Source organism: Varroa destructor, unplaced genomic scaffold (assembly GCF_002443255.2).
Source record: "Varroa destructor unplaced genomic scaffold, Vdes_3.0 BEIS01000004.1, whole genome shotgun sequence".
Lineage (NCBI taxonomy): Eukaryota > Metazoa > Arthropoda > Arachnida > Mesostigmata > Varroidae > Varroa > Varroa destructor.
The window spans coordinates 14,596,775-14,609,851 of NW_019211457.1; the positions used below are offsets into that span (position 1 = coordinate 14,596,775).

The window sequence follows — 13,077 nt, forward strand, 5'->3', positions numbered from 1 at the left end:
TTATTAGTTTCATCTGTTGTGTATTTTCAAGCAATACTATTTTTAAACTTTTTTAAAAGTTTATTTGCTGTTTACACTCTCGTATTCATTCACCGACGTCGACCGGGGCATCGATTTTTCAGTTTCGTTTTGTTCACCCGTACGGTATTTGTCATCTTCAATTGACTAATTTTTATGTCTAAAATAACCTCCACTCGTAGTATAAACAAATTATTATAAGGTCAGTATCATTATCATCGTTTTCGCACGATCGCCATCTTTTTCTTTTACACGTTCTTCCCTCTATTCCAGCGTTTTTCCTCTCATATGTAACAATCGCAGATCTTCTTTTAACTATATATATATATATATATATATATTTATGATGTCCCACTGCCCAGGCCACGAGCCGGTTGAGCTGAGTTTCGCTTTGCTCTCATGCTAAGCGCTTCTAGCTTGTATGGGAAATACCGTGTCGGCGAAATGGCTTCGTAAGTTTGTGATTAAAGTTATAATCATATTGAATTGCCTTAGAAAGAACATGATTTGCATACAAAACTGTCACTTTTCAACTGCCACCATATGATCACCATCAAATGTTTGGCCACTTGACCAGCTTTTGTCGTGTAACGTTACTACTAATGCACCTTAAATCTATCTCTGCTGGAAACGTATTAGGGTTTTCGAATCGTTAAATTGCCGCCAAAATGGCGGGTGTGCACGCTTGCTGTGGTTTGCACTTGAAAACACAATTTCGGACCGAACGGCGGGACACCGTATGTATATACCTGACGTATTTGCGACAAATTGAAATAAGTTTGGCCTAGATCCTTGCCAAAGCAGCCATGCATTTATCTGCTACTCAAGATTCTAAAAGATAGCAACCTGAATATATATATATATATATATTATAATCAGATTATTTCAAAGCTAAATAGGTACGTTTCTTTATATTTATTTCTGTACGCTCTGTCTAGATTCCCACATGCACGAAATGTATTATTATTATTACACATACACCTTGCATACAAATTCATACAAATATTTCGACAAGTGTGTAGATTTACACTCCGAAAGAACATAAGATGCAGGAAGTCGCTAACGCGTTCGTTAACGTTAAAATGGCTAGATGAATTAGATTTATTCCAATCGTACTTTTGCTGAAAGCTAGAGGCATTAGCACACTTTTATACTATACTTTTACCCTCACGCATTCTGCCACCCTGCAAAGTATTTTGGGGGCCGTGAACCCGCGCCATCGCTGGCACCATACAAATCCATTTTAACTTAGAATACAGATGGTTCAAATTAACTGCTGACATAGTCAGGCCTTGAAGGCTTGGCCAAACGTTTATCATTGATTTAATCATTAATGGTTCCATTTGTTACCAGATTGCCATTCAAACAGACATCTGAGAGCGTACAAAGCTAATAATAATAATATAGTAACATTAGTAATATGTGTCTTATTACTATTTTCCCAGAGCTATGTATATTAAAGGAAAGCCATGTTATTCTCTTTCGCCTTCACTTTGAACCACCACTATACAATTATCTTACATAAATTTTTTATTGGTAATACCCACTAGCAATATGATAATGATTTATTATGCCGTGTAATTCATAGCAATTTCATTGATTTATGTATGTTTTGTTAAGGCTAAGCACTCCGAAAACCTCATACCTTGAAGAACGGAACAGTAGCCGCCTTTAAAGTAGAACTTATCTACGTCCAATCAAGTACTTTCTTGGCGACGGCTATAAACGCTAATATTTGAATAGAATGTGATGTTAAGTATATACTGGAATACAAAACCCTAAAATGAATCGATCACCAGTGCGAACTAAATAACGCAATGGTCCCTTCGTGCCTATAGAGTTAGGCTCTGATTAGTCGTCGTTATTGCTCATATTGTTATTGTCGTTTATTATTAAAGAATTTCATAACAGTTACCTGTTAGATTATACCTAATCTTTCGTATCCTTGTTTCGATAAGCAAGCACGCACATGCCATTTGCATAAACCAACAATTAATAATAGTTCAACGCAACGTTTTAGCCACTGAAATATTCGGTAAACAGTTCTACCGGGTCACATTAAACATGTTCAACACGGAAAAATTGCTGAAGCCGTATTCAATAAATACGTAAAATAAGAATTTGCAGGTGAAAATTGATTTCGATGCATAACAGTGAATCTATCCTACTGAAAGCTTGCAAATTCCTGCTCCGACAGTATCTTTCAACTACTACGAAAAATACTACGAGCTTCTTAGATGACCAAAAATTCTTTAATCTGTTGGTGTTGAACGCGCCATACCGTTCGACTCATATAGCACAACAACTTTTCAATGCGCAGTACCGAAACTCAAACATACGCATTGGTACTACATATTCGTCGTCTTAATCTTGTATATATGTGCATGAAATGGAATTCCAAAGATTTCGACTAGAGGTTAGGCCATTTGCGACGTGGCGAATTGGCAATCCAATTTTCTTCGCACTTCTATTCGCCACCTACCTAGAGATCTTTGTACAGGAAAATCAAAGTATCTGCATTACGTTCCTCTACCCCCTATCCCTACAAGCAATATTACTTAACAATGATTATAGCGATGGATTAGTAATACACGCTTTTTGCAGTCACATCAGTTATTTCGCAGACGTCAAACTTCTGTTTTGCTTGATTTATATCTCCTCCAGGCATCACGGTTCCACTGAAGAATACGCCTGCCATCCAACAGTGGCCTAAATATCTGTAGATATGTCAGAGATGGGAAAAATTTAACAGGAGTCAACCTCACCCAGGCAATAAACGATCGTCAAGAGAGGCACGTTCTAACGATGCTGTTCAGTAGACTCCGAGTGCAGACTACCATCTTTATCTCAGGAGCAGTGGCGAACAAACGTCCGATGAACGTTCCCAGGCGACAACAAACTGCTCTTAGCCATGCTCAAAACAATTATGTCCAATTTTACGATTTCATCAGTGTTCAATTGCTACGGAGGGTAAATTAGTTGTTTGGAGATTCTCACGCGCAACGATCTTCAAATATTCACCCGAAAAAGAAAGTCGTTGATAGTTCTAACCGATAAAGTCTTATGTGCATGTGCGGATGCCGCCAAGTGACACATTTCGTTTGTGACTTTGAGGGTGAAATTCACTTCTCTCTTGGTGACCTCAGATACAGCTAGTTCCTCGTTACGGTGGGCTCATTTACTTAGTGCTGCGCGCTTCTGTAAAGTAATTGAAGATGAACAATGATTAAATCGATGCCGTGGTTGTATCACACTCATGCGCTGGTGAAGGCCTTGGCAGAGAAGGCTGGCTGGGGGGAGCTTCGAAACTTCGCGATATTGATGGATCTTTATTACGTTCGTCTTTAAATGGATCTGTTCTTTCGCTAGTTTTATTGCCTTGTCCAGCTGGGCTACTATTTGGCGTATTTCTACTTTGACCATTGTCACTATTTCCCTGCATCGGCGTCTTCTCGGTTTTGGCTTTGCGTAATAGGTAGAGCGGCCGCTGGAAGTTCTTTGCCCCATGGTTGCCAACGCCGAGAATTCTGCATGACGCGAAACCAACCTCGCGTGTCAAGTAATCAGGAAATTCGTCCGGTTTCAATTGCATCTGCCGGAAGTTCTCACGATGTTCGGGTGCGCAGAACTTGTGGTAGGACGATAGCGGTTGCGGTTCGAACAGAAAACGTCCGCCGGGACGAAGCTGGCGAAACACTCGTTTAAACGTGCGCTTTAGCCCCTCATCGCCAAAGTTTAGCTGTATCCATTTGCTCGTTGAAAGGCACATGATCGTATCAAACTCTTCCCGCTGTGTCTCGAGTAGCTCATCGGTGTCGAGAACGTAATTACCTCGGGTGAAAAATATGTTGTACGGGAATGGTACGGGTAGGCCTGTGTAACTGCTGTTTGTCGAAGCAGCTCCATCTCGGTTGGAAGCTCCAGGTCCTCCGCCTCGCCTATGGTTCGCACTTCCTCCATCAACTTCTGGCATATTTGTACTTCTGTATGACGTCCCACCGCCGCTAGCACCAACGCGCACAGGTGCTATTGCAATAGGCCCAAAAGTGATAGCGCAGGATTCAGGAAACCAACTGCCCTGCACGTTTTCTTCATGCACGTAATGGCGAACGTTCTTTCTTGCAATGCGAATCAATGTCTGATCAATATCCATGCCAATGATCTCACGGGGACCGTAGTCCCGTGCCACGCTCAATGTTACGTGACCAACATTGCATCCAATGTCGAGGCAGACCTTGTTTTCGAACCACTTCCGCTTTAGCAGCGACAGTCTCGAATCTGCTTCCGTCCCGTTTCGATAACCGTAGTATCGATTGTAATTGCCGTAGCGAAACCGTTGGTTAGCAGAAGATTTTTTGCCATCGCCGCTTACATTGTTCTTGGTGGTGCTATTAGAATTGTTATTATTATTATTATTGCTACTGTCACTAACATTGGCATTATTCTGAACGTTGGCCCCTGTCGACGCCGCTGTGGTATTTTTTCCGTTATTGCTACTGCTACAACCACCACTGTTGTTTGTGTTGTCCGTTTTATCTTCTGCAGTTGTTGTTTTGGCTAATGATTTGTTTTGTCCAACATTGTCGTTGCTATTAATATTGTTTTTGTTGCTCCGAACTCCTCGACCTCGTCCGCTATGAGCGCTTTGGTATTTATCCGCAATATCATAACCACCAGCAGGGCCTGTTGGGGACCAGTTATTCGAACCAGAAGGCCCAGCACCTGCTCGCCAACTTAATCCACTTCCCGTAAATCTTCCATGTTGATGATGGTTTCGGTTACGTCGTCGGCGATTCTTTTTCGTCTGCAACTGACTATTTGAAGATTTGCTGTTGGTACTGTTATCTCTGTTTCGCTTGCCATCGTTTGCACTCGTACTAGTATTTAGCTGTTGGGAGCGTTGTTCGGAGCTAGCCTCCATTGCAGGCGGTTCAGGTGCGTTCAGATTGAGCGGGTCCTTAATGTCGCGCGGAATAATCACTTCCACGCGCTCACTGCCGCCACCTGCAGCCGGCGCAGGTGACGCTACAGGGGTCTGATTCGCAAGCCGGTTTACCTCTTCGTTTTCAAGACTACGCAGGTTCAGAGGATCAGTAATACTACCCCCGAGCATGAACTTTGTCGGCAATACAATATCAGGATGCTGACGTTTTCGCCTCTTAAATCTGTTATTTGAACTATTATTACTATTATTATTATTACTGTTATTTGTATTATTGTTGGTATTGTTGGAATTGTTGTTATGGCTCGTATTGTTGTTACTGTCACCACCTCCATTACTCCCGCCCCAGCCGACCCCAGGACCGTTTCCTCCGGCTCCAGAATTCATTCCGAATGACCCGCGACGTTTACGTGGAGCCCAGCCTCCACCTTCGGATGATACATTCCGGCCACGGCCGTATCCAGCAGAAGTTGCTGACGCCACCTGACCTCGTCGCTGGTGAGACGAAAACCCGCTGGGGCCAGGCTGACTCGGATTCCGGTGGCCGGTACCGCTTCTTGTGTACGATGGCGGTGTTTGTACTACAGTTTCCATTTTGGTGTGTCTTCTCTACAGTGTATACAGCTTACTATGCGCTAGAGTTGTTCTTTCAGTCGTGGAAGTCTTTCAGCTTTGTGGATTGAGACGTTGTTAGTCTTTGTAGCCAAACTCCGAAGCCAAGCAAGGTCCGTTTTGCAATCTCGGCTTTTTTTAGTAATTTGATGCAGCGATTCGCTGATATAACCTTATTTCAACGCAGTTCAATAGATGTGAGCTTGTTGTAATACTGGTCATCTGCAAAGCAAAATGGAAAAATATGAAACAGTAAGTAATTAACGATGATTATCACATTCAATGATGATTTTCTTACGGAATACACTAAGCTGGATGCATGTACGCTATAGTATGTTTATGTACGTAGTAATTAAAACAACTGTGATTAAAACTTCCGGTTTAGGGGGCCACCGTTCTCTGAATCTAGACTGAACTATACAAAAAAAAAACAAATGTGTTTTTCGATGTTCATCAAGCCAAGGATGAATAGCAACATCTGATTATATGGTAGTAACATTCACTAACAATAAGCTTGACAATTAACCTGTCACCCTGTTACTACTTACTCAAGTTAAATTATCTTATTACTCCAACGTATATGCCATTATCTTAAGTAGAACTAGTGTTAACTTCAAATATGGTTTAACAAATATAATGGTACTATATATATATATATATATATATATATTATTTATATGCCATGTTTAACTCTACGCAAAAATAAAAGTCACTTTTTTGAGGATCCATTTATATCTTAGAAAATGTCCAACTGAAATTTATTTGTACTTTTTAGTTTAAAACTGACACTCTAAATATGCCGTTTTCAGCATTATATTTTCTTGTAGATATAAAAACGGGAAAAGAAAATAATTTATTTCTTTTTACCTTAACACAGACCCGAGATAACTACGATAGTGCCAATTACACTTGACCCGTTTTGTTATCTTTAGGGGAGAAAATGATGAACAAAAAGGCTGCCGACGTTTGCGAGATAACATCGGCATCAATTTCACTCACATCTTCACGGCACTTACACTACGAGCGTAAGTCACATTAACAAGATATCAAATCCGATTTGCTAATCGAATCTATGCAACCGAGATTACCTATTTTATTATTGCAACCAATGTTACGCTTAAACGCCGAAGCATTAGGATGACGCACATTCCAGCTACTCAGCATCACATTATGTTCCGACTTGCAAACATTGTTCACTTACTGTCATATGATGGTATGAATGCAGGCGAACTACAACTTTTAGTGGTGCCACTTCATATCTCTATTTATAATGTTCAAAGCCAGTTGTGCTGCGGTCCGTGATTAATGCGATCTTAGTAATTCATGCGCGAACTGTACTTTGTTCGCAGGTTTCACGCCGGTAACGTCATAGAGCAGAAACAATAGTCGTGCATTCTGTAATAAGAAGTTGATAGATGACTCAAAAAACATTCGCAGCTGCTCAGCAGTGTTATGTGTATATATATATATATATATATATATATATATATATATATATATACGTCGTGCCTGAGCACGTCCTGTTTGGGGAAGTGTAGTTACCACTCACACTTCTTCTGTGCAATTATCTGTCCATATGATGTGACTTAGAACTTCTTTTCATATTTAAACTGCATTTCTCCTCGTTAAGTTCATAAACAGAAATTGACTACCAAAAACAAAAGAAATATATTTCCAAGATAGGTAAATTTTGTACACTTAGCCAAAACACGTACGTACGCTTTGTTTCAACAGTTATAAGATCAGTACCAGCTAAAGCGTCCAATACGCAACGTAGTTGTTTCAATGCCTATTCCACTTCATCCGCATATTACTCGACCACATACTATATCCGATTACGAAGCACCGTGTAATTACGTGACATCCTTCGAGTCACGGTAGAAACTAATCATTACTCTCAACACCTCCCTTTAAGACTTTTCTTTCTGAGCCTTTACACTCTTTTAGAAAATCTACTGTCTCTTCAGAGGATGAACCACCTACCCTCAGAATCGCTTCAAAGGTTTTGTATGGCCCAGCCTCGTGCGTCAACCTCGTTTACTCGACGGATTCTTCTGACTGCCGAGTTCGCGGCGGCTGATCAGCAAACGAAATCCCTAAACGAGCACTTTAAACATTGGCGCGCCTCACTGCTGCTTCTTGTCCTGTATCTAGCAGATAACTACACCCACGAAATTGCTGGGCTGAAACAGGGAACGATAGAAAACTCGCCAATACACGCGCGCACTCACACACACACGCACAGCCCCAGTTCGCAATCCTGTAAGGCCAATGATGGCCGTCGTGCAGTAGAAACTGCTCTCCTAACGGCTTCTAACCAACAGGCGCAGCACCACGACGAGGACAGGACAGACAAATCGACTGCACACCCGCTCTCCACAATCAACTACACACACAATTGCCCGTCACAAATTACTAGCAGCAGTTGCAGCCTGTCGAAATGGTCGCCATCTTGAGACGACCCTGCGATAGCTCTTGCAGTGGTGTCCAATGGCAGTGTTGTTCTATGGGAACGCTCTGCCAGCGTTGCTGTACGAGGATTTAGTGCTATTGATCTGACCGTTTTGCTCGTCGACCTATGCCACAAACACGTCACGACCACAACGGTTCAAAAACTACTGGTTCCATGATTTAACTAGGATTTGCCACTAGAATTATGGGGTCCATAGAGGATACCAGAAGCGGCAAGGTCGATTGCAGATTCGCACTTAGTACTGAACGCCCATACACAAATTTATATGGCTGTTCGCTACCTATAACGCACACTGCGCGTAGTTGTATTGCTTTGACTGATATGTCCCGTAGCACAAAGCTCCTGGCTGTAGTCTGCGCCTCAACTGACTCTACTTTGCAGCTAAAGAACCACTGGGCGTAATTCTCAGAGCGGCCGCTGGTCGAGCGGGGCGCGATCGTCGATCCGCTCTCTCTTTTTGGCTGCCTGCTGGTGTCTCAGTGGTGTCGTGCTTGTCTGTACATGCGTGGTTAGTTAGAGCAAAGAACCACCTAGCCTGTGGCTAAAGTACATTCACACGCACACACAGAGAAGAACGTGAGAAACTGAAGGAAAGAACGTAAACAAAAAAGGTAGTTTGCAGACGACACGTCTAGTGAGAACGAACTCATTCGATCTGAACATGACGCCTGCAAAAACTCTTTTTTGAGGATTTTATTTTGAAGAATTTTGCATTTCTTAATGTTGCAACTTCTATATTGTTAAGAAGAAAAAATCAGAATATCATGTGTAGGTGTAAATCAAATATGTAGAAAAATAAGTCTAATAAACTGGTCGGTTCTTTGTGTATGTGCAATCAGTAAAGAGCTTTTTTTATCTAATGCTCCGCGCATTATACAATGATGACGTTGCTCCCATCGTCGTTCGCTTTTATAGAACAACTTCATTTTAGTATTGGTCCCGCGCGATGGTTCAAATTAGTGATGAAAACTTGTGTTGGGTTTCATGACAGTGATGCTCAAAAAGCTGGTCGCAAAACAGTCGAGTATCATCATAAGTAATGTCAAAATTCTGTCAGTAACTAGTATTTTGGTGACAATGACCGTTGACTAATATCTAGGAATCTTAGAATAAAAAAATAGCTAGATGACAATAGTGACAGAAATATTATGTGTCTGATCGAGCGAGGAGATTTCTTTCAGCTCACAAAAATCTGTATGAGATTTTTAGATCTCGATTAATAAAATATCGTTACGTCCGTGTAATGAGAAGTACACAAACATCAATTCGAATTTGTTAAGGCTATATATATATATATATATATATATATGGTAACCATGGAAAATGCACATAGGCAAAGTCAAAATTTACTTCCATATTATTCGTACAATCTTGGATAGATTTCAAGGCTACTGCATAAAAGCAGCAAATAAGAACTTTTCAAAAATTAAGAAAAAACATTTTTCATATGTGGAACTTCATTTATTTCCGGAACGTACTCTCTTCGCGGAGAGCCAATGTCTGATCCTCTAGCTGTGTTACTCTTAGTTTAGCCAATAACTGAATTGAGGATGGGCCACAAGGCCCTAAAAATTATTAACTTCAACGAGTACGGCCGCTTGCTTATGTCCTGGCAGTCTAAAACATAAACAAATAAAGATAAATCATTGAAAGTAGACGCTGTTGTTATGAATTTCGATAATTGGCCTCTCACGTGACGCTATACGGCTACTGCTGTTCCTTTGAAGTGTGAACAACAAAAGAGTAAAAACGTTAAATATAATAATGCGCATTGCTTCTGTAAAGCTTGCTTAATTGGAGCGCTGACGTATGTCGCCATTTACCGTGTTTTTCTGACACACCATGAAAATGAACAAGTAATAAGAAGCAGTTCGAATCAAGGAAACATTTGTTCCAGTATATAGACATATAATAAAGGACAGCATGTTTTCTTTCCAATCATTTCAGCCTACTTGAATTGTTTCTGTATTTTATAAATACCTTCCCAAACATGTTTGACCGAATTAAAATATTAAGCGACTGATGTAAACGAAAAGAACTTTTCTACTACTAATTTTCAACACGCGTTCAATATATTCTAAAACCATCACTTCCATAAAACCTAATAAATTCCGGAAAAATACGTTCATTTCAAAAAAGACTAATCTGAATAAATTCAAATGAAACACAAGTAGTTTAATTTCGTTAGAAAAACTGCCTTATTTCAGCGTTCATAAAAGTTTTTCCAAAAACCTAGAAAAGTTCCAAAAGTTGTTCGTTAAGATAGTGCAGGAAAAAATATTACGCAAGTTATACGTATTCGTCAGTTTGTAAAATGATTAATTTCTTTTATGCATATAATGAAAAAAAAAATTCTTCAAGCTGATCTTTCTTTAAATGAAGAAAGCATATCTGAGCCGGTCTTGTAGATTTCGCAAAATCGTTACGAACTTGATCACTTGTATGTAGAATAGTAAAACAGGAATTCTCTCATGTAAAACTAAAGAATATTAAAACTTCACCTTCCCTCAATGTTTCTTTCTTCATATAATCAGGTTAGCTATATGCATTTATTTCATACGTCCCATAATCTGCATTTCTTTTCTAATATGCTTTATGTTACATATGTTTTCGCGTTGCTTAGTTGTTATATTCAGTAATGAGTAAAGCCTCTGTGATCCTTATCGATTCATGTGAAGTACACAGATCTTATTATCTATCTCGGGCGACTCCAGCGAAACGCCAGTTCGCGAACATTGCCACGCTTGTACGCATCCAGCACTGACTCGAGTATATAAGTAGTACAACTCACTAGCGTCAAACTGTCAGCGTTTGGCGAGATAAGATATCGCTATAACAAGAAACAAGTGCTTGTAATATATATATATATATCTTATGCGAGGGCGACCGGCGAGTGAGAATAATATGTGGTGCCTACTGCCTCCGTAGGCGGTAGGCAGTTAAGACTGATCATCAGAAAGGGACCATCGGCATGGTCACAAAGCAAGCGAAGTATACAAAAGCTCGTTGTTAACCAAATAGAACTCATGTGGTACATATCGATTATTATTAGCGAATACAGTAGCGTAACCGGGTTCCTTCGTACACTGAATCAAACATTTCGCGTGCCTTCTTAGTGGACCAGGTTTTACAAACTCCAGTTTTATATACAAAGTAAGAAGGTTACGTAACGCGGTCTGCTAGCGGCAATTTTGCCAATGGAGAAGATCAAGAATATAATTGCATAAAATGTTCTGCATAAGGTCGCTGAGGGTGAACTTCTAGAAAACCTGCACCGTATTGCGTTCTATTTGAATGAACTAGCGACGCAGCCTTGATGCTTATTCATTTATTAGAAACAGATACCGAGTACTTCTAGCATAGAGAACGGTATAATATTCGGTGGACAATTATTACTGAACGCAGCCTTTACGTGACGTATTACGTATAAATAGAAAACACACCGATAGAAGTCGACATATCTTGTGTGTAAAGCAAGTGACGCGGCCTAATTCCTTGCAATAAGTGGCTGCTATCACACTTGCTATGGCCTACAAAATCGCTCTGTGGCGGATTGCTCCTCGGTACATTACGATATACTCAACTACCACATATTGAATCGCCGACACAAATTGCAATAATAGCGTTAAGAGAAAACTATGTAATTATATTATAAAAAGAAAATCAAGAGTTTCACTGGCCGACCTGCAAATATAAACCGTTTGGGCACCCATATGTCGCAGTTTAGAGCTTGTCGTCGGCAAAACTTGGTTTCACATTTAAAGATGCACTGGTCTCTGAAAAATTGCTGTACTTGTTAGTGATTTATTTGTTTTTGTGCTTCGTTTGAAGCATTGTTCGACGCTAGTGCCATTATTACGTCGGTACACGTCAATTGCTACGTTTTGCTCTAACACACAAACTATGGTAAAACGTACCAAAGCAGAAAATTAAGACAAATGTGAAAAAGTGCGCACATCTGTGAGTTAGCACTGGTCTCGGGGGTATGAAGTGGTGTGTATCTCTTACATTATGTTAAACCACACGAGTGCTGCAATGGACGCTCGCCCACCTATAGCGTGCTATCGTCTCATTGTTGACAAAGTAAATGGGATAATTTTTTCTTTTATTAAAGAGCGTTAAGGATAGTACTGGCGGCAACAAGACAGTCTAAAAATCTAATCTAAAATTATCGTCGATTCCTATGAAATAATAGATAGGTAACCGCCAGCTTCTTTTCATTGTTTATGGTATTCACCTTAGGGCTTGACATTGCATCGTTGTAGCTGGAGTTCCCACGCTTGGTGGAGCAGAGCAGGTTAATCCCCCCGATCAGCAGATTTATTGTTGTATGCCCTATAAACACTTCTTTGTGCACTAGATCTCAGAAAAAGAACACACTCAAGTGATGTCACCTTATTATGCTATAAGGTAGAACCTCATTCTATTACAGTCCTTCTTACCAATTTCCCGCAGCGAACGACTTCACTGAACAGTTTCACGCATCTCATGTACACTTGAGGCATTTAGAATCTTCAAAGATTGCGTTTCCCTTGAGTACCGCACCAAACAGGAAATAATGACTATCATAGCAGTCAACCCTTCCAGTCAGGTTTGAAACGAACGGTCTTGCGCGGTCAAGCTTTTGAAGACTCTTCTAACTAGTTTGTTTTTGGTATTGCTTACTTACTGCAAGGCCTGCTTGTCCCCGTGATGGCGTAATGGGTAGCATGTTTGCCCCATGAGTTTAAGGGGCACATGGTGGTCTGGGGCTGAGCCTGGGCGTGGATACAGTTCGTTTAGTGCTGGAATTCGGCTCTCTGATGTAATCCCTAATAGCGGCATTAGACGTAAAACTCGAAACATTTGATTTACTACTGCTCACTTGATGGTTTTCTGATGACCAATAAGTAGTAATAAGATGGTTTGAGTAGCGAAATGCCGTTGCTTCATTTCAATAATAAGCCTTTATGGCTTTTGAAGGAAACGTACAACTTGGTTTAGCAGTTCTGGAGTGTCGCAGTCATACATGGAGAACTCACAGGTTTTCTTT

The 13,077-nt window shown here is 40.5% G+C and overlaps 1 protein-coding gene across 5 annotated transcripts; it reads right to left on the reverse strand.

Annotated features, from left to right (window-relative positions):
- LOC111248863 (7SK snRNA methylphosphate capping enzyme-like) lies at positions 1 to 11,919 on the reverse strand. 5 transcript variants are annotated; one of them, XM_086988566.1, is made up of 3 exons: positions 11,730 to 11,919; positions 6,774 to 6,967; positions 1 to 5,794 (listed from the first exon to the last, which is right to left on the reverse strand). In XM_086988566.1, the coding sequence occupies exon 3, from the start codon at positions 5,552 to 5,554 to the stop codon at positions 3,245 to 3,247; it is 2,310 nt and encodes a 769-aa protein (XP_086844692.1). In that variant the 5' UTR covers positions 5,555 to 5,794; positions 6,774 to 6,967; positions 11,730 to 11,919; the 3' UTR covers positions 1 to 3,244. The 5 variants fall into 5 exon arrangements, with proteins under 5 accessions (XP_086844692.1, XP_022657621.1, XP_022657622.1 ...); XM_022801886.2 differs by lacking the exon at positions 11,730 to 11,919 and adding an exon at positions 7,556 to 8,822; XM_022801887.2 differs by lacking the exon at positions 11,730 to 11,919 and adding an exon at positions 7,292 to 7,541.
- Positions 11,920 to 13,077: the final 1,158 nt, after the last annotated feature.

Bases quoted from the DNA above. Each gene is read 5' to 3' on its own strand.
- LOC111248863 (XM_086988567.1), bottom strand. From the start codon at position 5,554: ATGGAAACTGTAGTACAAACACCGCCATCGTACACAAGAAGCGGTACC.